Source organism: Pezoporus flaviventris, unplaced genomic scaffold (genome assembly GCF_033815535.1).
Source record: "Pezoporus flaviventris isolate CSIRO_AGI_PZ_B2104156 unplaced genomic scaffold, CSIRO_AGI_Pfla_v1 ptg000021l, whole genome shotgun sequence".
NCBI classification, from domain to species: domain Eukaryota; kingdom Metazoa; phylum Chordata; class Aves; order Psittaciformes; family Psittacidae; genus Pezoporus; species Pezoporus flaviventris.
In genome coordinates this window covers 9,808,656-9,833,062 of record NW_026892569.1, presented here as the reverse complement: position 1 = coordinate 9,833,062, position 24,407 = coordinate 9,808,656, and the positions used below count along the sequence as shown (strand labels likewise).

At 40.8% G+C, this 24,407-nt stretch overlaps 2 protein-coding genes across 2 annotated transcripts in view; one reads left to right on the top strand and one right to left on the bottom strand.

The window, feature by feature from the left end:
• THUMPD3 (THUMP domain containing 3) overlaps positions 1–24,407 on the top strand; it is a 350,792-nt gene that overhangs the window by 117,826 nt on the left and 208,559 nt on the right. The window lies entirely within an intron of this gene.
• The window catches only part of RAD18 (RAD18 E3 ubiquitin protein ligase), a 58,568-nt gene that overhangs the window by 9,893 nt on the left and 24,268 nt on the right, over positions 1–24,407 (bottom strand). The window contains exons 10-12 of the mRNA XM_061455968.1: positions 19,445–19,579; positions 16,074–16,230; positions 3,680–3,742 (exon numbers count right to left, since the gene is read on the bottom strand). Of these exons, the coding sequence (XP_061311952.1) occupies positions 3,680–3,742; positions 16,074–16,230; positions 19,445–19,579 (355 nt within the window). The remainder of the gene's footprint in view (positions 1–3,679; positions 3,743–16,073; positions 16,231–19,444; positions 19,580–24,407) is intronic.

Here is a 24,407-nt window from a genome sequence, read left to right as displayed (position 1 = left end):
AGTGTATTCTCCATGCTCACACCTGTAACTAAATGAAGACACTTCCCCTTGGTCTTGTTCTGCAGAGACCTCAGTGAGTTCCAGAATGAGACCTGTCACCAGCAGAGCTGGTACTTCAAAAGTGAGATTCTGTAGGGCATACAGTAATGCTTTGGAATGCTCAGTCCTCGTGCCTTCCTGTCAAATAATGCCATTTAGGATTTATAGGTATCAGAAGACATAAAAGTCTGAATACGGCCCATTTAGAAGTATTCCTACCAGTACAAAATGTGCACTTGAGCCCAGACCATCACTGCATCTTTCAAACTTCAGCAAGAAACACCTAATGAAAATATGCTATCTAATAGAGGAATTCAAGTTGCCCCTTAGCTAAGAGGTTTTGTTCTACATGCAAAAACCTTGCTCCTCATAATACTCACCCACAGGCAAATGTTTATTGTACTCCAGAGGCAAGACAGCAATATAACTCAAAGCCAGTAGTTCAAATATCTGGAAGGCTTAACTATAACACAACATATAGCAAAGATAAACAACATTCAAACTACCAATTTTGCTACTGTGCCACTTTACAAAGAGCATCCATCAGCTCTTGCACCTTCCCTTTTCCCCCATTTCTGCTTGTTTGGTTTTGAGAATTTGCAAAATACAACTACCCTTACAAGAAAAAAATACTTTGGACACAGAATGAAGCAGAAATCTCATTTAGTTTAAGGCTAGCTTTACTGGTTTATAATCTGCCCATTTCTAGCTCTGATGCCTGTCTTTCCACAGCAGAATAGTAATTACCTCATGTTCAAAAGTGTATTAAAACACAAAGCCAAAAACTGGAGCGTTTCAGTCACTTGGTTCTCTTGCTTTGCAAATAAATGATTATTAATTCTTATAAAAATAAAGTAAGAGAGATGATATCTTTCTGGCATAAGTCAACTTCTATAAAATCTGGGCTGGTGATGAAATATACCATCTGCCTGTTCTTTGGTATGCTGGCCTGTGACTTCCTGTGGTAAGTCTGCCAAAGCAGAGCCCTCATTTGACCTACCGTGCCACTGAGCATCCTGCAGGATACAGTTCTGCACTAAACAGAAAGGATAACTTCAATGAAAGTTGTAGATCTGCTTTACTTAACATTCTTCTGCACTCACCAACTTGGGCAAACTTTATTACCACTCAACTTAAAACCACCACATGACCAAGAAGTTTCCTGGGTGAAAGAAATTATCAGAGGAACAAATGATTTTGTTACGGATATATAATCATAACTAACATTAACATCCATTACGGGACAAACACTCCATTAAAGAACTCTAGTACTGTTTTCAGTATTGGCATTCCCATTTCTTCTTCTACTAAGGAACATGTTTTTCCAACTCATGCAACAAGCCACAGACGCCAAACCCATAAGCCATAGCATAGTCTGTACTGCAGAAAACGATTGTGCCAACTGGCACCTCCAGTATGGAGTTCAGGGAGCACAATAAAAAAGAGCAGACAATAATTTTGATTGTACCACCACCAAAATTAATTGCAAGTCACTATCTGTCTGTGGATAAAGAAACGATAGTCCACTACCTGCAAGCTTGGAGCCAGCAGTTTTCCAAAGATACGGAAAATATGACTGGGAAGGTGAAGACTGTTTGCTGGCTATTTGCTTTTACAAAATTTCTCCAAAATGCTTTTAAACTGGATGTTTTTAACATGTTTGGTAGACTAGTTACTACCTAGAAAATTAACACTAGATCATAGAATCATAGAATAGTTAGGGTTGGAAAGGACCTTAAGATCATCTAGTTCCAACCCCCCTGCCATATATTCCAGGCATTACATGAACAATTAAAAACTCATTAGAAGTATGTTAAATATCCTCCTACAGGAAGCACAGACTCATCAAAACCTAAGATTTCCCTCAATAAAAGAGGCTGCAATGAATCCTTATAGAAAACACTGAGAAAGTACACAGTTCCCTGTGGTAATTAATTACAGTTCTCCCATTAAGTGCAGGTTTGTTTTAAAAATATAGACCTCGTTACCGTTCCCTGTGCTAGTGCAGAGCAATTTACTCTGCTGCTGTTACTGCTTGGCCTGCTCCTGAGCCCTCACAAACCAGCAGAGCCCCACAACATCCGCTGGGTGCAGTTTCCAGCCCCACGCTCCCCCACCTCACTTGCAAGTCCTCCAGTTCTGGTAGTCACAGTTCCCCCATTCCTGCTTAAGCATAATTCAGAGCCACAGATCCTTATGGTTTTTATTCAACCCACTGAGAAACAGCCAGCTGAGATTAATACTTCACAGGTAACGGAATTATGCAATGAGGTGGTTACCAAGGACTTCAGTTGATCCCTCATCTCATGATCCCTGACCCAGTTCATCAGTCATGTATAAATCTTGCAGCAGATGTAAAGATACCTGTGAGAGAGCTGTGGCTGCTTGCTCTTTGATACATGGCAGCAGCAGATCATCACCACCAGAAGAGACTAGCAATATGTACAACCAAGTATTTTTTACTTTGCTTCCCCTCTCAAGGGGTCACTTGCAGGTACTACAAAATAAAAGGCACTTGTGAGTGTTCTTCCAGCAAACACCTTCCCAAAGCAATGCCTCCCTGTACAAGAAAGGCTCCGTGATTACTTTCTCCAGTGAAGCACTCTACCTCTGCCACCAATGTAATCAAAGCCATATCGGTGCTACTGTTAAAGCCCCTGTAAAATCCACTAGGTTTTCTAACCACACATTGTAAGGGAATTTCAAATGTTACTCTATCATTAATCAGGAATTTTAGGAGCTGTCACAACATATTGACCACGTATGTATGCAATAGATAACAAATTGTGTCATAAATACTCTTTAAAAAGCAGACTACAAGAATTAAACACAATATGGTTCACATCACGCTGCTAAGATCAGCTACCAAAGTGGATGTGATATTCAAAGAGAGATCCCAGATCAAACCAGTGCCAGCTGCAAGGGTAAACTGTACTACTTTTGCAGACTCTACCAGTCTTGTTCCTGTTCCTTTGTATAACTACACAGCCTTTCAGTTGATATCACACTACAGTATTCCAAATTTCACTATAACTGCACACCTTTAGCACCCACACAGACCCCTGTATTTCCTCTCCATCTTCATGTATTTCATTTGGTTACTTCAGGAATCCTTGGATGGTTTCTTAGTATTTCTTTGTACAAAACCTTGCACAGCTAGACCCAAAATTTAAATATTAGCACTATATAGTACAAATAAGATGTTAAGATTTTAAAAACAAGAAGATGCTCTTCTCTCTTCAAAAAGTAAATCAAAACAGATGCTGCAATTCCAGCATGTTCAATTTGACAGAGATGTGAGCGACAAGAATGCAACTTTAAATACAGTAAGATCAGATTCTCTTATTTTTCCACAAATATCAGTTCCCTCATTATTATTTTTTAAACATCTATTCATATTCAAATATACTTCAGAACAATGATTTTCAACTGGTAAACTGACCCAGATTTTCAACTTGGAGCACCCAGGTATTCAGGGATCCAAAAATACTGACTAAATTGTGATGATTCTCTGGAGATTCTCCAAGAACCTGACTCTTCAGAGGCATTTGCTTCCCCTGCAGAAATCTGTAGTATTCCACAGACTGGAAACTACTACCTAAGTCAGTCACTAGGACTTTACCACTCATATTCTGCTTACTCATCAGAGGAAGCTGAACGTGTCTCAAGTTCTTCCAGATCTCTCAAAATGTCTGAACTGGAGCTGAAAGGGAAAATAAAACAGATGTAAATTATTTCAGTCACAGAGGCTACTTAAGTCAGGATGTTATCAAATTCAGCTACCACTACTGCATCAACATTGGAAGAATCTGTGTGTGTAGATACATGCAGACATGCACACACACGTGTATGTAACTACAAGTATGAGTTTAGCAACATCAGTCAGACCCCTTCTCAAAGTTTCAAAGAAACCAATTCCACAGATGATTTCAGCCTGCAATTTAAATAAGAATTTTTGTCAAAATTCAATAAAATCTGAATTAAGTGAACATCATTCTTAGGTCAAATGTTGATAAATAACTTTTATTGCGTGTTCAGGTTCCATGACATAAACTATTGCAAAGCTCTTAAGTATATGCCAAATTGCAGGGTTGCAGAAATCAACTGGGAAAATGGCGTTTTCTGGAAGCTATCCTTCAAAAAGATGCCTGTCAGCTCAGTCTGTACCTCATTACAGAAATTACATCACAAAGCATGTTACACAAACAGTTGAGAGAGATTCTACTGTAAACCATGGGACAAGCAGTTAGATACCAGTCCTCTTGGATTGACTTTAAAAGGTTTTACAATCAAATGAATGCTCTGTTTGTTAGAAGACAGCAGACATAAACTGTAAAAATACATTCCCCAAGTCATAACTTTATACACAGATTATATGTTTGTTCTAAACACATATTAAGGAAAACAGCCCAAAAATACTCATTCTCACAGGACAGATTCCAGCGTGGCAAAGTGGAGTCTTCATAATATGGATGATTGCTGAGGTTTATAAATGGCATTTCTGCCAAAAAAAATAAGTTTTAACAAACAACATGTCTCATACTAGAGAGGTTGTCTTTGTGTAGAAGACCCATGCAGTGGTTTAGTGGGCACTTCTCAAAGGTGGAGCCACATTTTCAGTCCCTGGTAGAATGGAAGGTGGAAGCATCTCACTGCCCACTTCGGCCTCAGCAGCCCTCAGAGGGTGAGCGCTATGGTCTGCTGCCCTCTTGTACCATTTCAGTATTGTCTTTGCTTTGCACTGTCCCTGTTGGAGTTACAAATCATAGAATCATAGAATAGTTAGGGTTGGAAAGGACCTTAAGATCATCAAGTTCCAATACCCCTGCCATGGGCAGGGACACCTCACACTAAACTATGTCACCCAAGGCCTCGTTCAACCTGGTCTTGAACACTGCCAGGGATGGAGCATTCACAACCTCCCTGGGCAACCCATTACAGTGCCTCACCACCCTAACAGGAAAGAATTTCCTCCTTATATCCAATCTAAACTTCCCCTGTTTCAGTTTTAACCCGTTACCCCTTGTCCTATCACTACAGTCCCTAATGAAGAGTCCCTCCCCAGCATCCCTATAGCCCCCCTTCAGATACTGGAAGGCTGCTATGAGGTCTCCACGCAGTCTTCTCTTCTCCACGCTGAACAGCCCCAACTTTCTCAGCCTGTTTTCATACGGGAGGTGCTCCAGTCCCCTGATCATCCTCGTGGCCCTTCTCTGGACTTGTTCCAACAGTTCCATGTCCTTTTTATGTTGAGGACACCAGAACTGCACACAATACTCCAGGTGAGGTCTCACAAGAGCAGAGTAAAGGGGCAGGATCTTCTTTGACCTGCTGGTCACACTTCTGTTGATGCAGCCCAGGATATGGTTGGCTTTCTGGGCTGCAAGCGCTCACTGAAGCCGGCTCATGTTCATTTTCTCATCGACCAACACCCCCAAGTCCTTCTCCACAGGGCTGCTCTGAATCTCTTCTCTGCCCAACCTGTAGCTGTGCCTGGGATTGCTCTGACCCAGGTGTAGGACCTTGCACTTGGCATGGTTAAACCTCATGAGGTTGGCATCAGCCCACCTCACAAGCGTGTCAAGGTCCCTCTGGATGGCATTCCTTCCCACCAGTGTATCAACCGAACCACACAGCTTGGTGTCATCGGCAAACTTGCTGAGGGCGCACTCAATCCCACTGTCCATGTCAGTGACAAAGATGTTGAACAAGACCGGTCTCAACACCGATCCCTGAGGGACACCGCTCGTTACTGGTCTCCAGCCGGACACTGAGCCACTGACCACAACTCTTCGTGTGCGGCCATCCAGCCAGTTCTTTATTCACCGAGTGGTCCATCCATCAAATTGATGTCTCTCCAATTTAGAGACAAGGATGTCGTGTGGGACAGTGTTGAAGGCTTTGCACAAGTCCAGGTAGATGACATCAACTGCCCTACCCCTGTCCATCAGTTCTGTAGCCCCATCATAGAAGGCCACCAAATTGGTCAGGCAGGATTTCCCCTTAGTGAAGCTGTGCTGGCTGTCACCAAGCACCTTGTTGTTTTTCATGTGCCTTAGCATGCCTGCCAGGAGAATCTGCTCCAATCAAAAAGCAAGAACCGTTTTGTACACCACTTCCATTCCCCAGGTGCAGGACAGCAGTCCAACATTGTAGCTCTTTACAGATTTTTGAGAAGAGGAGTTCACCAAACACTGAATATTCATAACACATTGCATCATTAGAGAGAAGATAATTCCAATAGGAGAAGGAATTTAAACCCCAGTGATGCTGTCAGGCAGCTGACAATGCTCAGGGTGCATTAAGAATGGTTTGGGTGCACTCTGACCATTCATGAAGAGCCCTCTGGGTATAAGAGCTCTTGCAGGCAGTCAGCTTGGCTGCTCCTGCTCAGCCAGTTTGTCGCTGTCACCCTGGGCTCTCCCAGTCACACAGACACGGTTGGTGGCTTCCAGCTCCCCAGCCTGCACAGCATGTTCTCCGTGCCCAGGACACTGTCCCCAGTGCCTCTCACCAGCCTGGACCTCTCCCAAAGACACCAGCCAGCATGTCCTCACAGAGCATCACTTCCACCACCTGAAGATGCCCTGTGTTGAGTTAGGCTTCAGCCATAGAGATCTCCACACTCTCAATGTAATGGCATTACAAAACACCAGCTCCTAGGACATACCTGGAGACTGAGAATCACATGCAAACATAGCTGTTTGTTTGTTTTTTTTTAACAAGCTTTTCTTCAATTAATAAATGGCATGCAACTCTTACAAGGTGGCAGGATTGTCTCATCCATTACCATTTTGTCCCCTCTTGCTGCCTGTCCATCCCTCTGAAGAGGGATTCATCAGATGTGACTGTGGTGATAATCATAGAACCACCAACGGATTACATTAGGAAAACTTTTCAACATATGCACATTTAGTCATAAAAATAAAAAGGAAAAAGATACCAAAAATGTACATAAAGAACTGGTGCCATATGGCGAAAATTATTTTGAACAAAACGGAATTAGAAGTTTCATGTACAATTTTAGAAACTCTGATGATTTCCTGTGAATTTTCATGAACGGCTGCATAAATCTACCAAATTACAAGCATTATCCAACAGAGCACTTTTAATAGGGAAACAAAATTAAAAGCAATGCCTGCACTTATAGGGGAAAAATGTTTCATCCTGCACCAATTACCAATACTACTGCTCCCAACAACCAGCAGAGCAACAGGCCCTGCCCAGAGCCCAGCCCCACACATGAGTGCCTGCACAGAGGTGAAGAAGCCCTGGGATGCAGTCAAGGGGAAGGAAGAGGATCACTGTATCTTCCTTCAGAGCATTGGTTCAGTACAGCTACAACCTGGTAATACAATTGACTGCTAACCTGTTTTTTTCTCTCTAAAGTCCATCAAAACCTCATTTTGGATACACAAACTGGACGCCAAGGAATAAGTTATTATATTTCTGAATCCTATTCCGATGTTCCAGTCACATTTCAAAAAAAAAGGAGGGGGACAACACAAGGGCCTATGTGCATGCTTTTAGTCCCCTAAAATAGAAAAAGAACAGGTCTGATGCCCGAACATGATGTACTTGCTTGTGTTATTATCATTTATTACCAACTGCGTTTGTCACAAGCAAAACAATAGAAGTGAAAAAATCTGGCTAATGCTCAGAACAGTAATGCAAGTTCATAATTCACAAGCGTAATTCACAGTCTATGCCTACCAAATTATTTTAAAACAGAGCACAAAATGTCCTGGAGTGAGTTACCACCTTGGCCTATTCGTGTAGACGTGAACGGGCTATCGACTCACGAGAGATCAGTCCCCCAGCAAACCAAATTAACTCCTGCGCTGTGACTGCCTTGAGAGATGGAGGATGTATGAACGTCACTGTGCAAAACCAAGCTGCAGGGTTATGAACTTTCCAGCTGTAGCTTGAAAGCCCTTTGATTTTGGAATTTCTTCAAACAATCCATTGTTTCAAGCCAACCGCTCTATGAAATAGTTTTCTGCATCTAGTCTCTCTAAATCAGTTTCTTTTAGAAAGACTGAGCAATTGTTTGGTTTTGAGTTGAAGTGATTATATACCTTCTTCCACATGCAGGGGAAACAAACTGTTTGCAAATTAAAAACCGATCAACCAACCAAACCTCCTTAAATATGCCAGACAGTTAAACAATCTAAAAAATCATTTTCAACTAAGCAAAAGGAATTTTGACCACCAACTGAATTCATACTTTAAAAGAAAACTCTTAAGCTCTTCTTATCATTGAATGAGTAGCCCTTAAACTGAAGAAAATTAATTTAATAAAGAAGGAGCAGCTACCTCATTACAGATGTTTCTATACATTTTAGCCTCCGGGGACCAAACAGATCACAGAATTTAGAATAGTTTCATTCATTTCTTCAGTATTTTTTTGTCCATTCACTATCCCATAGATATCTACCTATACTGAGGCCAGACAAAGCAAAACACATCTTCAGACTTTATTCAGCCTCCAGATCAGAAACAATTTCCCACAAGAGATTTTCTGTTCTTTACTAAAGGTCACTGTTCTATCCTAAGATTTTACTTATCAGTTCCAGATGAGTACATTTTTATAGCAAAACCATTAAAGTTCTGAAACTTAACTGCTCAGGATGCAACAGGCTGACAGAGCAGGTGACAGGGTGTGAAGAGATTTCTTTTCCTGGACTTGTTCCTGTCTCCATGTTGAGCAAGTGCAGTAACCTCCAGTGACCTGGGCAACTCCCCAACTCTGCCTCACTTTTCTGCAGAGTTAGTTTCTTCTGAGCACTTATAGGCAACCAAGAGTAAACTATTCCTTTCCTGACCATCATCTGGATTGGACTTCCAATCCCAACCCTTTCTTTTTATTAAGATAAACAGACCACCTTAAAATAGAGAGAAAAAGGCTGATGTAAGTGTGAATAACATGTCTCGTTCTAAAAATGAAAGGAGCAAACGTCTCTTTGTTTATTTTAAAGGCAGATTAAGTTCCTTCTTGGCTTCACGGTGACCAGACAGGGTCCTTTAATCAGCCCATGCTGCTGTGTATTATGTACTGAGCTCTGGCACGTGCATTGTGCATTTTTTTTTCCTCAATGCTGACATTAGAAATGAATTACAGCCTGTCTCATTTTATCAATGTCATTTGAAGGTGAATGCCCAGACACAGGGAGTGAGGGAAAATGGTTTTCTCCACCTTGCAATCCTGCTTCCCCTTTGACTTGCCTGTGATAAACAGTATGAGCTTGGTGCTGGAGTGGCTGTAAGTCCTGTCTAACATCCAAGATTAACTGTTTACTAGAAAGGCTTCCCTGGCTTCCCACTACCTCCTCTTCAAAACATGTGCCCCTGGTACCATTGAACTTCATCCTCCTCTCTTTGGAGGACAGCAGGCTTGCCAGGCTTGGACCTTCTCCACAACTCCCCATGGATGGCTCTCGTCTACACTAAACCTTATGAAAGCTCCACTGTTTTTCTTGACTCTTTCTAGGCTTTCCTGGCTTCCAGTGGCCTCCTCTGCACCTCAAGAGTGTGCCCTTGAGGCTCTGCTTTTAGAAAAGATCTGCTAGATCCATCTTAACTGCTTTCCTCAGCAGTATGGCAAGTGATGTCCAGACCCCATGCCTCTAGACTAAGGACCAATGACCATCTGAGTACATGCCACAATATAATTTTTTCCCCATATACATCTGAGGTCATCAGCTGTTGCTGTTTGAAATGACTTCTCCAGGACACTCTTTACCGTGTCTCACAGTACCTGGTCATTTGCTACAGCTCACATTTTTTGGAAGAAAGGTATGAATCGACAACACAGCAGATAAGTATCATCATCCTTCCAGAATGAACCCATATTTGAGGCCAAAAATCGAAGATAAAACACTCTTATCTAACATCAGAATATACATCATCTCTGAGCCAAAGTAGTTTAAGACCTATTAAGTCAAAAATGCACTGAAAAAGGCAGTTATTCCCCTGATCAACACACTTTCATATACTTCACTCATTTGACAGTGATGGCCAGCCTAGGGATCAGCACACTTTCTTTAAACTCAGACTGCCAGGGAAGAGCTTGCACAGCTTTCCACCGTTCCGTCCTGTCAATGGACAAACTGATGTCTACCAAGAGGTTTTCAGAGGATTGCTGCTATCTGGTGAACTGTAAACTGAAGCACAGCTTCCTATTTCTACCTCTCCTTCTGCTCATGAGCTAAACCCCAAACTCTGCAAAGCACATAAATCCAAGAATAAGTGACTAGCTAGATCCAGATCTTAGATCGTGATCAATAGCTCCTAAACTTAATGCCAAGAAGCCCCATTTACTGCAAACGAGGCCCCTTACTCGGGCATCAATCTCACCTGGCAGAAGCTGCAGCCACTCTGTGCATTCCAATGGCAAAAAAATTTATGCAAGCTGTAGATATAGCACTTCTCCACCAGGATTTCAAAATTAAATCACTGTGTTTCAATGTACACCTTAGCATCCCAAACAAGGTCAACAGTATATATTGTCTACTGTTGCAAGTCCTCCACTCTGGTCATCAAGCACAAACATTTTCTTCTAACACTAAGTTTTAAAGAAAAATAATTTGCTTAAATACCTATTATCCCTATTATATAAAATGCTTTTAATAGAATATTTCCTCTACAGAGTTCATTAACCAGCTTATCATTGTCCCTCCTAGCTTCTTTTCTAAGTTTCCTATTGTTTAAGTAGTTGCATAAAATTTGGCTTCAGTCCCAGAAAGTAAAAGGACACAACAGGACTATTTATATGGAGCACTAAAGCTCTGTGAAAGCTTTATGTATGACTTCATAGCTTTGAAAAATTATCCTTTAAAAGTCATGGCTTTGTTTTGGTGTTTATCTGTTGTGCACATTTTGCTCCCTTGGTGGGATCATCAATTTATGAAGAGACCAAACACATTTGGGTCAATACTATACTCTCTGTGCACGGCCCATATCTTTTTGCCAGCAGGTGTAAAACCTTTCACTTTCTCAATTAAAGTATCAACTTTGAATAATGTCAGTACAACAGTGATTACTATACAATGTATGAATTTAGAACATTGACCAACTGCTCCTTAGAAAATATTGACACAAGACTGACAAAAGACAGAAGGCCCTGAGAAGGAGAAAAGAGTCCCTAATTTACTTGCAGCATCGTTTTACAGAGCAAACATTTCCAGATTTTGTTATATTCTATATACTGCTCAAAATCCTTTTCTTAATCCATCATAGCATCAGCCCTCCATTTAGAAGTGCTCTCTTCATAAAAACACAGCAGATCTGGACTTCCAAATATATTTCAAGTTTTGACACTTCAATGTGAAAAACCTTTACCCTTGTCAAAGGATATCCTCTTATTATCAGAAATAAAATACAAGCCTCAGAAAATCATTACTTGGTACAATAGCACAATGCTACTTAAACCCTCAAAATCTAGATCATTCTTTTTTGATCTGTGCTGTATTTATTTTACTACAATTAACAAAACATTAGCCCCATGGTAACCACAGAGTGACAAAATACATCTCTTACTTTCATGCAGCTTATGTGACTAAACCTCCTTTCTCCAATCCCTGCAAATCCTGCCATAATTCAGGTCCATTTTGGCTGCACTAGGAATGTGCAAGCAGCACACTGAGTACAAACCACCATTCACCACCCAGAGGTCCACAGCCCAAAGCTAGTCCACAGACATGGCAGAACTTGACACAAAGGGCCAAGCAAAGAGCTGGGTATTGCCCAGAACATCAGACTTTTGCAGAGTAGCTATCAGGAACAGAAACAGTAAAGATGAAAAGCACATTTAATTCTTTCTCGTATGTGTCCTCCCACATCACCCCTCTCTTTCTGGAGCAGGTGAGATTCCTGTAACCTGTTTCCCAGAAAACACAGGAAAACCTGGGAGTGCTCTTCAGAAAGGTACAGTGTGGAACAAGGAACAGTTGTCAGCCAAGAGGGGCCTCCCATGCATCATCACAAGGCATCATTTGTCACTTTAACTAAGCTTTCACTGTATTATTGCTGGTTTGACCTCTTCTTGAGAAGAGTATAAAACCAGGGAGTTGGATGTAAAAGATGACAATCTACAGTGTGTACTGCCCCAAGGCACACTCCAGAGCCCAACTGCCACTCAGTTGAGTCTAATGCACAACTGGAAGAGGAGGGGCACATACAACAGAAAACAACCAGCCACACACACCACAAAGCCAAAAAACCCACCACTTCATTTAACTTCTTGAGCAGTGCAGCAGCTCTCTTTTAAGGTTAAAAATAAACTGAAAGCACACCACCCAAACCAGGGATGTGCATAGAGGAGGAAAGTGAAGATCCCAGAGAGATACTGAAAAAACAATTCTGTGCAAACTCTAGTCATTCTGTTCCTGTTGCACAGGAGCTGAATTTAGGAGAAAACCACAGGGAGCTATTAAGCATGCTTTTATCTTATAGAAGGTCCAAGTATCTGTGATATGTACCCACTGGTCTGTACAACTGGGGGACTCTCTCTTTGATTCAATAAGTTTATGGAAATATCTCATTCGGAGAGAATGAATGCACAAAAAGAAGGAACAAACAACTGCCTTGAGCCAGGCATAGCGTACACAAATGCACACTTCCCAACAAAATCTGTCAACTCGGTTCATGAAAGCACGTTCAGATCATTAGTAACTGCCACATGCTAATACCCTCTAGCAAACTTCCTTACAGTCCCTTAGATACACTTTCATCCAGACTTTAGGTTGATATACACTGCTGTCTGCAGAAAAGAAAAGGCAAAGAATAAGAGTTTAATGTCAAAGGCCACTGGAAGAATCATTTATAATGTCATCCACACACCACATTGGCAGTGAAACAGAGATTTAATGATACCATGGATGAATCACAGACTGGTTTGGGTTGGAAGGGACCTTAAAGCTCATCCAGTTCCAACTCCCTGCCACAGGCAGGGACACCTTCCACTAGAGCAGCTTGCTCCAAGTCCCTGTGTCCAACCTGGCCTTGAACACTGCCAGGGATGGGGCACACAGCTTCTCTGGGCACCCTGTGTCAGCACCTCAGCACCCTCACAGGGAAGAACTTTCTTATATCTAATCTAAATCTCCCCTCTTTCAGTTTAAAGCCATTCCCCCTTGTCAAAAGCCCCTTCTCCAGGTTTCTTATCAGCCTGTTTAGCCACTGGAAGCTGCTCTAAAGTCTCCCTGGAGCCTTCCCCAGGCTGAACAAGCCCAGCTCTCTCAGCCTGTCTCCATAGCAGAGATGCTCCAGCCCTCAGCATCTTTGTGGCCTTCTCTGGACTTGCTTCAACAGTTTCATGGCCTTCTCGTATTGGGGGATACAATACTCCAGATGGAGTCTTACCAGAATGGAGTAGAAGGGGAGAATCATCTCCTTAGACCTGCTGATCATGCTGCTTGTGATGCAGCCCAAAACATGGTTGGTTTCTGGGGTGCAAGCACACACTGCCACATCATGTGGAGCTGCTAATCAACCAACACTCCCAAGTCTTTCTCCTCTGTGCTGCTCTCAATGAGCTAATACAACGATGAGCTAACACAAGCCCTTTCTACCACCCAGGAACTCACGCTTTAAGATTAAAACTCCAAATTTTCCAAGGTCCTTAGCACCAAAAGGTTAATTTGCAATTAAGAAAGAAAATAAAAATTCAGTAAAATAATGGAAGAACAGGAATACTTGCTTAAATTCAGGATGAAGAGCCAAGCTGAAGGTGTTTATTTTGTAGAACTAAAATAACAATCTGAGCTCTAGGGCAACTGCAACAGCAGGCACAGGAGGATAAAGCAGCCCCATCTATCATCCCTGCGCGTGTCAAACATGACATCTCGCAGAGATCTGCATGAGCTGGGCCTGTATTAGCCCCAGGGAAGAGCTTCTGCCTGGGCTCCTGCCCACAACCACTACACAAACCAAATGTCAAGATTCCTCAGAACTGCCTGTCAGCACCAGACAGGCCATGGCCCAAGCTGCAAACCGGAAAACTAAGGCTTCAGGCATATAAAACAGAGTCACAGGGACAGCTTCTTCCTTCTAAGTGAGCACTGAAGAGTTGTTTTCCGTGGCCCATTTCATTCTTCAACTGAGATCCTGAGTGGAGCAGCTTCAAGTCACAACCCAGAACAGTGCAAGCCTGCAAGCACCTTTTAAGGGGTGCATCTACCTCCCCCTTCAGTTTAAGGCTTAGTTCTTGGTCCACTTTTAAAAGGGCTTCAGTGTTTAAAATCAGGAAGCAAGTCTCTTCAAGAGTCCAGAGCACTGGACCCTATTTCAAAAGTAAAGAAATTACTGAGATAACAGTTACCTGCATCAAAGGGAAGCAAAAACTATCATCATTTACATGACATCCTGAGAAACCTAGATAAAACCAGTGCATCAGTAATCTTAATAGGTTTGTTACGTATTAGATAGCAAATACAATGATATGGTACGTTTCTCAATTTTACAGTAGCAATTCAGGCAGAAAGACACACACAGGAAAGAGGGGAAAGGCCATCAGGAGGGGAATGACTTTATTGGTATAATGCAAGTGTGAAGCTAAACAAAAATGGAATGATCCTTTGAACCTGCCACAGAGACCCTTTCTGTCTCCACATTAAGTGATCTGCCCAGCCACCATATTGCTGTTTACAGACAGATGTTTAATATATGTTCTCATTTAGTTCAAGTAACTGGAAACAGGCAGCAAAACCTCATCATGTAAAGCAAAGACATTTAACATTTGGTGCTCTATAATCCCTCTGAGCTGATCTCCTCTTCCCTGTGTCTTCCTAGGCTTTCATTCACTGCTTAATATCTGCCTCTGTGAAACACAGTATCTTTAATCCCCACGCTGACTGTGAGCCAAAATGAATTGAAGAAAATCTGTTTCTGTTAAACTTTGACAACTAAATTGTTCTTTTAATAAACAATGATGAAGCCAAGCGCTATATTATTCTTAATATTTCCAGAAAAGGGAAGAGGCACATACTATTGGTGTAATGGATGGGAAATGAAGAAATGTTACTACTAGCCCAGCAGTTGTCCTTCAGTTACTTCCTCTGATTATCTCCCACTTCTAAACACAGGAAACCTTTTTCCTCCTGGTACTGCAGGCCTGCAAAGGGTGCCTTCTCCACTCACTGCTGTTATCAACAAGATAGCAAGATTATTTTCAAGATCAGCTTTTTTGCTTTTAGACAAGCATCAAAAGTCAGTTATTCTGTATTTGTTTTCAATTGCTTTTCACTTTTCCTCCAGCAGCTGGGGCCGCAGCAGCCAGTACTGCAATAGGATGTTTATCTCGCTCATCATTGCCATCTTTGACAATTGAGTAGATAGCAAATTATGATCCATGAAGTAAATATCTTAAACAGATACAAATGCTACCTTCAAAAACCAGATAGACCTTATCAGCAGTAACAGCTGAGTCTCCTTCCAAGAAAATTCACTGCACTATCAAAAGGATACATTACTTATAAAGCCTTCCTTGATCCTTCATTCTCTGAAACCAAGTAAGGCAATTTCAGGAGGCAAATCTAAATGCATGAAGGAGAGAAGTGAATGGCTGTCAGGACTTCAAGTTTCAGTGGCATTCTACCACTGACTGCAAACAATGGGGCATTTAAACTCCGTTTCTTACAGCAATACTCCACTTAAAAAGCTATTAAAATACTTTAGGCTAGATCAATTTTTGGACCTCTCTTCTCTAAATAAAACTTTAAACAGAAGGGAAGATGATGCAGTGGAAGAAAAACACCAAATGGTCTCCTCATTCCCTAGACATTCCACTCAGTGTTACACTATCACTCCTCTATCAAGACATGACAAAACTATTAAGTGAACTCTGAACGTATTTCAGCTCCATCCCTCAAGCAACTAAACAGCCAGAAACATAGAGGAGAATGAATCAGCAACCACAGCTTAGAAACCCATCCTATGAAGCAGGATACATCTATTACTTGAGGTTACTGGCAAAGCTTTTCCATGTTTGGTCAAATCTGGTATGAACCAGGGAGAAGAGACTCTTCTTCACTAACCTGCTTGTTGATTCAGGTAACAGCGAGGACGTAGGAGATTCTGATCTCCGGCCTTCCTCCAAGGAAGGTAATTCACTTCTTTTGTCATCAGGAGTATCAGGTTTGAGTACCTGGTCTTTTCCAAGGGCAAAACCTGTGTGATGCTCTTCCCTGTGTTCTAGCAAGAAAAAAGGCAGAGATTAGCAGGAATGACAAAGCAAAATGCTGTCATTTAAATTTCTGCAGTGTTGAGATAGATGTTAATAAAAAGCACAAAGTTTTATTATTTATTTAAATACCAACGTTCCACTCCCACCTACTTGCTTCCCAAAGCTCTCAGTTTCAAAGGTTTAATTTCTTCTCCTGCACAGTAAAAAAAACTCCAAATCAACAAAATGAAACCCTACCCTCTAAGAATCAGAGACTGAAACAGAAACGTTTCATTGTTATGAGCTTCAAACACAAACAAGGAGAGAAATGAAGGGTAAGGATATTTGTCTCATTTCCTAAGATCAAACTGCATTTCGGAAATTAGCAAACACTTAACAAGACAGCGCTGTTCGCCACTTCTTGCTACCAGTTCACTTCATCCACTGCATGAGGGAGCTTGTTCACTTTAAAGTTTTACATGTCAAGTCCATAGGCTTAATACGACAAACATTATGACTTATTTCCTTATGCACCTAAGACAGTGTCAATCTAGATTAATTGATGTTTCCACTTTTTAATAAGAAAAGTAATTTCTAAACAATGCATCAAGCAAATCATAAAACCATTCCACTGTGCCAAGTGTTTTTACCTATAAAAAGACGGACAGTTCTCTCAAGTACCTTCTACCTCTCCAAGGTGAAAACAAACATAGACTTATGGGATGTGAAGGTAAACTGTCCTTACACCACATACACAAGTGTTTTCAAACGAGTTATTTAACTAGAAAGTTGCACAGGCCATTAAAACCATACTGATACTCATCTCATTAATAATCCTTATTATAGCCATCCACAGAAGTGTTCTGTGCACCCTCATGAACCAAGCTATATTCCTGCTCAAGTCACTTTGACTTTTCTGCCCCTCCAGAAATTACTTTGACAGAAATGGCCAAACAGAACTGCAATTAGAGTGCAGAGGAGCTATACAATCTTTGAATCCAGCCACAGCTTGCCCTTTCCCTTCCGCTGAAATGCATAATTAAATATCAGGAGCATATTTTCGTCTGTTGAAAACAACTGGCAGATTACAGCAAGTCAGTTGCCCACCTAATGAAACATCTCTGAAATTAACAGGTTAAAAATAGCACAGGCCCTGTGCAATAATGCAACCCAGAAGAGCATCATTTTGTATCACAAATATTTATCAAATCCTGATGGTGCTTCCCCTTAGGCAAAGCAAAGCCCTATGTTAAAAGTTATAAACACTGGAAATGAAACACTTTAAGATGATGTAAATCAGGAACTGAGGCTTAAAACATCACCAAAACCAGAGCAAGATTTACAGAGAAGCTTAAAGTTACATCAGCCAATACTACAGTAGAGGGTGATGGAAGATACGCAGGTGTTAAAAAGAAGCACAAAACAAAACAAGTATGATTTAATTCTGTATAATTCCACTGCTTCCATGAGAACCCAAATCAAATGGGGAAGGAATGCATACAAAGCCTTTGGTCTTCTCAGCAGTTATGTTTCAAATGGCAAGTCATCACACCACTGCTGGCTTTCTTCCTTTCATGTATTTTTAATTTCCCATTTGATAAAAAGGCAATTGCTGTTAATAAGAAATACAGGGGGAACAGGCTTTAGGCAGCTGTTCCTCTACCCATAAGCCTTCTTTTATTTTGTTTTGTTTTGTTTAAATGGTTTACAAACAGTCAAACAGATGCAGATATTTGGGATAAAACTAAAAACTGAAACTGAAAAGACTACTGAAAGCTCAGTGCATAAAAAACAATGAAAGTTTTGCAGGTTTGTCAGAACCAGAAGAGGTGGGATCACATACGTAAGTCAACATGGTACAGGATGATACATCTGATATAAAGGTTTTTTCTACCTGAGCACTCTTTTAGAAAAAATATATGGCTTTAATTCAGCTTCTCAAAGTCTGTGGTTCAGCACACGAAGAAAAAGCTTACACAGAAGACACAAACCCAGTAACTCTTAGCAGCCAATCACTCGACAGAGCATAGCTAGAAATCATTATCTAATAATATATTGCTTCTGTCTTTACTATAGAACTGGAAGGTCATTGTAAATTATGTTAAATGACATAAACCTTATCCTTGAGATTCTTTATTCTACCCCTCACATGGAAAGGATTATGTGTCACATCAAGGTCTGCATGAAAGGATAAGGATAAAATTCATACTACCACATTGGTATTTTCACCTCTTTTTATTCCTGAGGGCTTTGCTAGAGGAGACAGCGAAGGGACAGCCAAAGATTAGTTCAGCTCAACTCAGGAAAGCAGAGATTTGTGAGAGCTGATGCAAACTAAATACCAGATTTTCCCAAGGATACAGACAACAGCGCATCCAATTCTAGTCAACGGAATTCTCTCCAAAATCCAGTATCTTGAATAGATTAAAATTTACATGTTAGGCTGAGAAATGCTCTTCTAAATCACACATTCAAAGATATGTGTACACTGCCAAAGCAACCAGCACCATAAAACAAACAAGACTGAAGATACCTATAGGGAACAAGTTAATAACACAAGTGAATATTTCTTTGATGCTGTGGGTAGCGAGTATGACAAACACACACTGGATGTTGTGCCTGACTCATAAAGAACTGAGTAACTGCCGTTGTGCATTCCCACTTTTCACTATGTTGAAGTATATAAACACAAAATGAAGTGAGTTAAAGAGAGACAACATACTGTATGAACAGTCTCAAAGAAGCCAAAGTATTTTTTTTCTTGGACCTCAGCACAAATGAATACTTGTTCCAATCCACACAAATATCTCTGTAGCTCCCAATTTCCAACTCGCCATTGTATTAGTGAAACAGAAAAGCTGAAATCCAGCAAGTAAGCCCTATGATCACCTTCATTTCAAAGATGCAGATAGCCACCTGCCCATTCTCAGCAGCTTCAGCAGATTTGGACTGGAACCTAAGGTCCCATTTCAACCAGGTAATTAAAATAAGCACCTAAATAAAGGTCACCTATACAGGTCCCACTAAAATCAAACAGATTATATATTTATTATGGGTTGTGTTTATGTACCACACTAAAATCAATAGCAGTCAATTTTTTATGCCTATGATTTTTATGCCTTTTTTTTTCCCCTTAAGGACTATAGCAGAAGAACAATGGGAGGAATGAACATTTCTCTTTGGGAAAGCCCCACTCCTTAGTGTGGAACGAAGAGGTGGACTATATTAAACAACATTACTAACCTGTGGCTGCTGGGAGGTCTTTGGCAGTAGTGACTTCTTTGGTTTTAGCACCTTCTATTTTTCTTTTACCACTTTGCTTCCACCGATTATCTACTTGATCCACCAAAAACTGAAATTGACTTCTGTGTTTCTTTCCTGTAAATGGACGAGTGAATTACTAATCATTGCCACAGCACTCTTAAGGTACGCCATAAAAAGTGAAAAGGATGTGAACAGAAATAAACACAAAACACCGAATTAAAAATGTTTTTGCTACAGCAAAGGAAAGCCAACTCATCACTGCAATATGTTCCATAGTCTGTTAATGATCAAAATCTGTGTCTGTGCTTTTACAAAGTTACCCAGTAGCCAAGAACACTTACACAGATGAAAGCTGAATTTTTGCTCAGAAGAACTCTGTTTGCTTGGTAGTCCTGTGAGGAGCCCTCTGCTAGAGAGAAAGATCAAAATCTAACTCACAACTGCTCTGCAAATGGCTTTAAAGTTGCTCTGGGTTTCTTCCCCCATCTCTGCAGTAAAACAATGTCAAAAGCTTTTGTGTCATGCTTATTACCCTGTTTTGATTCAGGTCCTCTAAATCACAGTTAACACTGCAAATACCCTGCACTTTTCAACCACTTCGTATGTTTTAAGCAATCCTCTGGTATTCAGCCAAAGCAATGTTGTTTTTTAATCTAGATACTTCAAATTCTTTACTCAGGCTGGGAAAACACCCGGTCTCCTTAGTCAGACAATGTGGATTACCTAACCCTGGGCACCAAGGGAACATGCTGTTTTCCCTACAGAATGCCGCGACTTCTACGGAAGAAGCATATTAGACTGTTGCTATCCACTGCTAGTACAGCAGGGAAGCCCACCAGTCCATATACATGGCTTTATACTGATACGTTATGGTGAAGGCAGCAAACGTGAATTTCTTTTCTTTGGAAGGACTTTCAACAAAAGCCACTCTGACAGATTTGCCCTTTTGAGACAAATAAAGTATTTCAGATAAAACCTTTAGCTCAATTTTTTGCCTACCAAAAAAGTGTTCATAATGTTTTCCATGCCAGAGGCAGGAAGGCCCAGTGGACATCCAAAATGTCCCTGGGGCAAAGCAACTGTAACAGCATGAGAAGTAAAGTACACATGGCCCTTGTGGGCTCCACACTGCCTCTCACAACAGTACCCAGTAAACTAGCTCACAGAGACATGAGAGCTCCCAGTCAGAGCATTTTCCAATCCATCCTTGCAGGAAGCAGGACTCAACGCAGTGGCCATGGCCAACATGCCTCCCTCCTCTGCCATTGGCAAGGAAATCTTCCTGGCAATTGCAACACAGTGATGGACTAAACAAACAGCTCCCGAGATGAGTACACCTCATAGTGTAGAACCCACTGCGCACACACAGCCTGTTTTCTTTCTTTTCATACGCATAACTGAAAGTCTCTGCTGTGTAGAAGCCACATGCATGCTGCCCAAGTTATACTTGCAGGAAAGACTAAGGTAAACCATAGCAGAGAGGATGGGCAGAAAAGTGAATGGGAATGCTCAGGACAAATGAGAGCCAAGGGCTAGCGATGGGCAAACTGGGCCACTCTCCCCCTGACTGTGACACTGCAGCCCATTGTACTGAGGGTGCACACACCAGCTTCCTCCCCATCCCACAGGTGCCAAGAGCAAAAATCAGCAAAGCAAATCAGCGTCCCACTCAGCACGGCCAACATTAGGATTGGACACCTCTCACAGAGCACTGCATGGAGTATGGCACATCTAACCCTGATCTGTGTCCTGCTGCACTGATGGGAGGAGAGGAAAGCAAAGACAAAAATCGTATCAAGTTCTGCCCCACAGAAGGAAACAGATCTAAAACTGACTCCCTTGCACTGAGTAGCTGAAAATGCCACATAAGGTCAACAAGTTCTTTAATAAAAGGACAGTTCTTGTCCCAGATGCTCATGTCTGAACTGCTGCACATTCATTACCGAATTCCTTTGGCACTTCAGTTTTTCCAGTATCACTTTTTGTTGTTGTTTTGTGTTCTGGTGTAAGTACAAAGCTTTTCAAGTAAAAATGAAATGTCCTGGCAAAACAAGGCACTATTCAGATGCGCTGTAAATCACTGCTGTGCTGACATGACATACCATACACATTTCATAAAATTACAGGCATTTCAATAATAAAACAACCACAGATATAATTACAAATATTTAAAACGCAAGATATAAGTCAATAAGCCTCTGAATCGCATGGAAAAATGAAAGATTTATAAGCAGAAAAAGCAACTTTTTTATCAAATGTACTTCTTTTCCTGTAGATTTTTTTAACTCTTTAGACAGAGGTCTGACCATGAAAAAAGCAGAAGGAGGCTGACACCAAACAGGGTGGCACTGAGTTCCCATGGAGCAGAAGAAAGCCATTGCAGGGGCCAGCGAACTTAATTGTACCTTCCAGGCACAGACTCTGGCGATCGTTCCAGCAGAGCTTCCCGTGAGCATGTAAACCAGCCCCAGGTTCATCAAGCCAAAATATTAATTGGTATTTCAGGAACACTTCACATACCAAAATGGAAAATAAAACCCCCAAAATCAAACAAACAACAAAACCCACCTCAACAGTGTAATCTGCAATTTTCCAAGAGCCTCGAAAACTGTAAAGATTTGGAAAAGTGTAAAGAAAGGAAAAATAAATAAGTTTTCCCATCACAGCTTCTGTTATCTCAAATTTCAACATGGCTGTTACATACCTTCCAGTGTGTGGTGTGTTTCAGATGGAAATAGAGAACAAAATGTATATGGTTGGGTTTATATTTTTAATTCAGAATTTATGCTAGTGTTAACTCATTCATGAATTCAGCCGTGAACTGGGGACCTAGGGTGCAACTGTAGTAAATTAAAAGGAAAAAACCCTACATTGTTTAATAAAGCTTTTTAAAGTCCATCTGTGCTACACTGAAAAAAATGGCATTTGATAAGAGTTCTTTTAATTTCTTCCTGTCCTCTAATTTCAATATCCAGCTCTTTTTTCATGCTTGCGATTTCTTCCCTATTGCTTTTATTAGAAATAATTTGCTGACAGTAGTTAACACTGACCTCTTTGGTCATCACTTTTTATTAATTTTAAAAACATATGTTCCAACTAAAACATGTTTCTATCTTCTCTTTTTCTTCTTTTTTTTCTCTTTTACTTTAAAGTGCTCGATTAAGCTGCCTGAGGCTAATTTAGTCACATCAAGATCTTGCTGCTTTTGAAGCCATATCCTTTTAATAATATAAACTGAATAAAATACTGGTTTTGAAAAATTAAGATGGCATTTAATACCTTCTTGTTTCCAAATGTGTATAATAGGTCAAGAAAACAAAAGCAGCATCCTGACTGATGGGCTCCTGTTTCCACACCCCACCCCAGGCGTATAATGCAATTGTTTGCAAGGCTCCAACAAGAATGCAACCAGGGGTCCAGCTTTAGGAGGAATTTGTGCACATCCAATATGTGAAAACAATGGAGTTAAGAGGGTCTCTTGTGTAGGATGTCTGGTGACAGTGCTGCCCTATAAAAAGCTGTGCAGGCACTGTACCGAGCAGCACATCCCCATGGCCGCTCCTTCACCCTCCTGCTCCCAAACATTCCTCATCAGTGGGAAGAAGGATGAGAAGCCTGCTCACAGCTGACTGTGATTTCAGGTACCTTCCTCCAACAGCTTTTGTTCAGACTCACCTTCCACATTTACAGTACGCTAAGGAGCAGAGCAGTAACAGATAGGAATGCGCTCAGATGCAGAGCATCCTGCAGGCATCGAGCTTCAGATTTGTGCTTTACAGAACTATGAAAGCCTTGCATGGAAAAATAACCAACCTGGGATTAATACTTTTAAAATTATTTTACTTTTTGAGTTATTTAATTTTACTGCTAGAAATTTCTGCATGGCAAGAGAATAATTACTAACCAGTTACTTGGAATTAGAAGTGAATGCTTAAGATTAAAAACGACAAACAGCACATGTACACTTAAAAAATATATATATACTCAGCAACAGCAAGAAAAAGGAAGGGAAAAATTTTTCTAAAGATTTAGGCCCTTATTTAGCCCTCACAGAAACACAAATAAAATCAACAAGGCTAAATCTAGCTGCATTATGGAATAATTTATATGCCTGAAGCAACACAAGGAAACACAGGAAATATGAGAGTATTGCAGATTTAAATACCCTTAAGTATAATCAGAACAAGTTGTCCCTTCATTGCTTTGCTCCTCTGTGGCTGAAAGCAGAGAAGTTTAAAATCTACTGAATGCTGGTTTAACATTACATGGCAAACTACCATGTCTGAGGGTGCAAGCAGAGCACAGGTGAAGCAAAATGAGTGGGAAACAACAGGAAAGAAATTGTGACTAATAAAACACCACTAGAGAGCTAAGTACAAAGTAATTCTATTTAAACCCCGATGTACAAACACACAAAGAAAGGTCGGGAAATCATCTGTAAAAATCGGTTTCCATTAGCCATTTCTGTACTAAATTACTACAACAGGATACAAGTCCTGCAATCTTTAACTCTCACAAGGATGTTTGCTTCTAAACTAACCATAAAGATGGTTAGATGGCTCCATGGAGAGAGAAAACACTATTCTTAAGTTTAAGCACATAGTAAGGAGAAAGACAGTTTAAAATACTGCACTTTCCCTCGGTCAAGTTAAACTGGAATCAGTTCTCTGCTGGAAACTAAAAAGGAAAAACAGCAGTAACAAAAACCCACACCACAAATCACAACACACACCCCCAAAACCCACCAAAAAAAAACCCAAGCAAAATTGTATCACTGAACTACAGCTCTCCCTGTGATATTTTTCTTATTTTTAATTCTCTTTTCTCCTTTAAATATTCTCTTCTTTCCTTTACATATTTATTCCAGTTATACTTCCCAGAACAAATCTGTTACTCTGTCAGGGGAGAAGCAATTTTAATAGCCAACACAGGCCCTGATCTC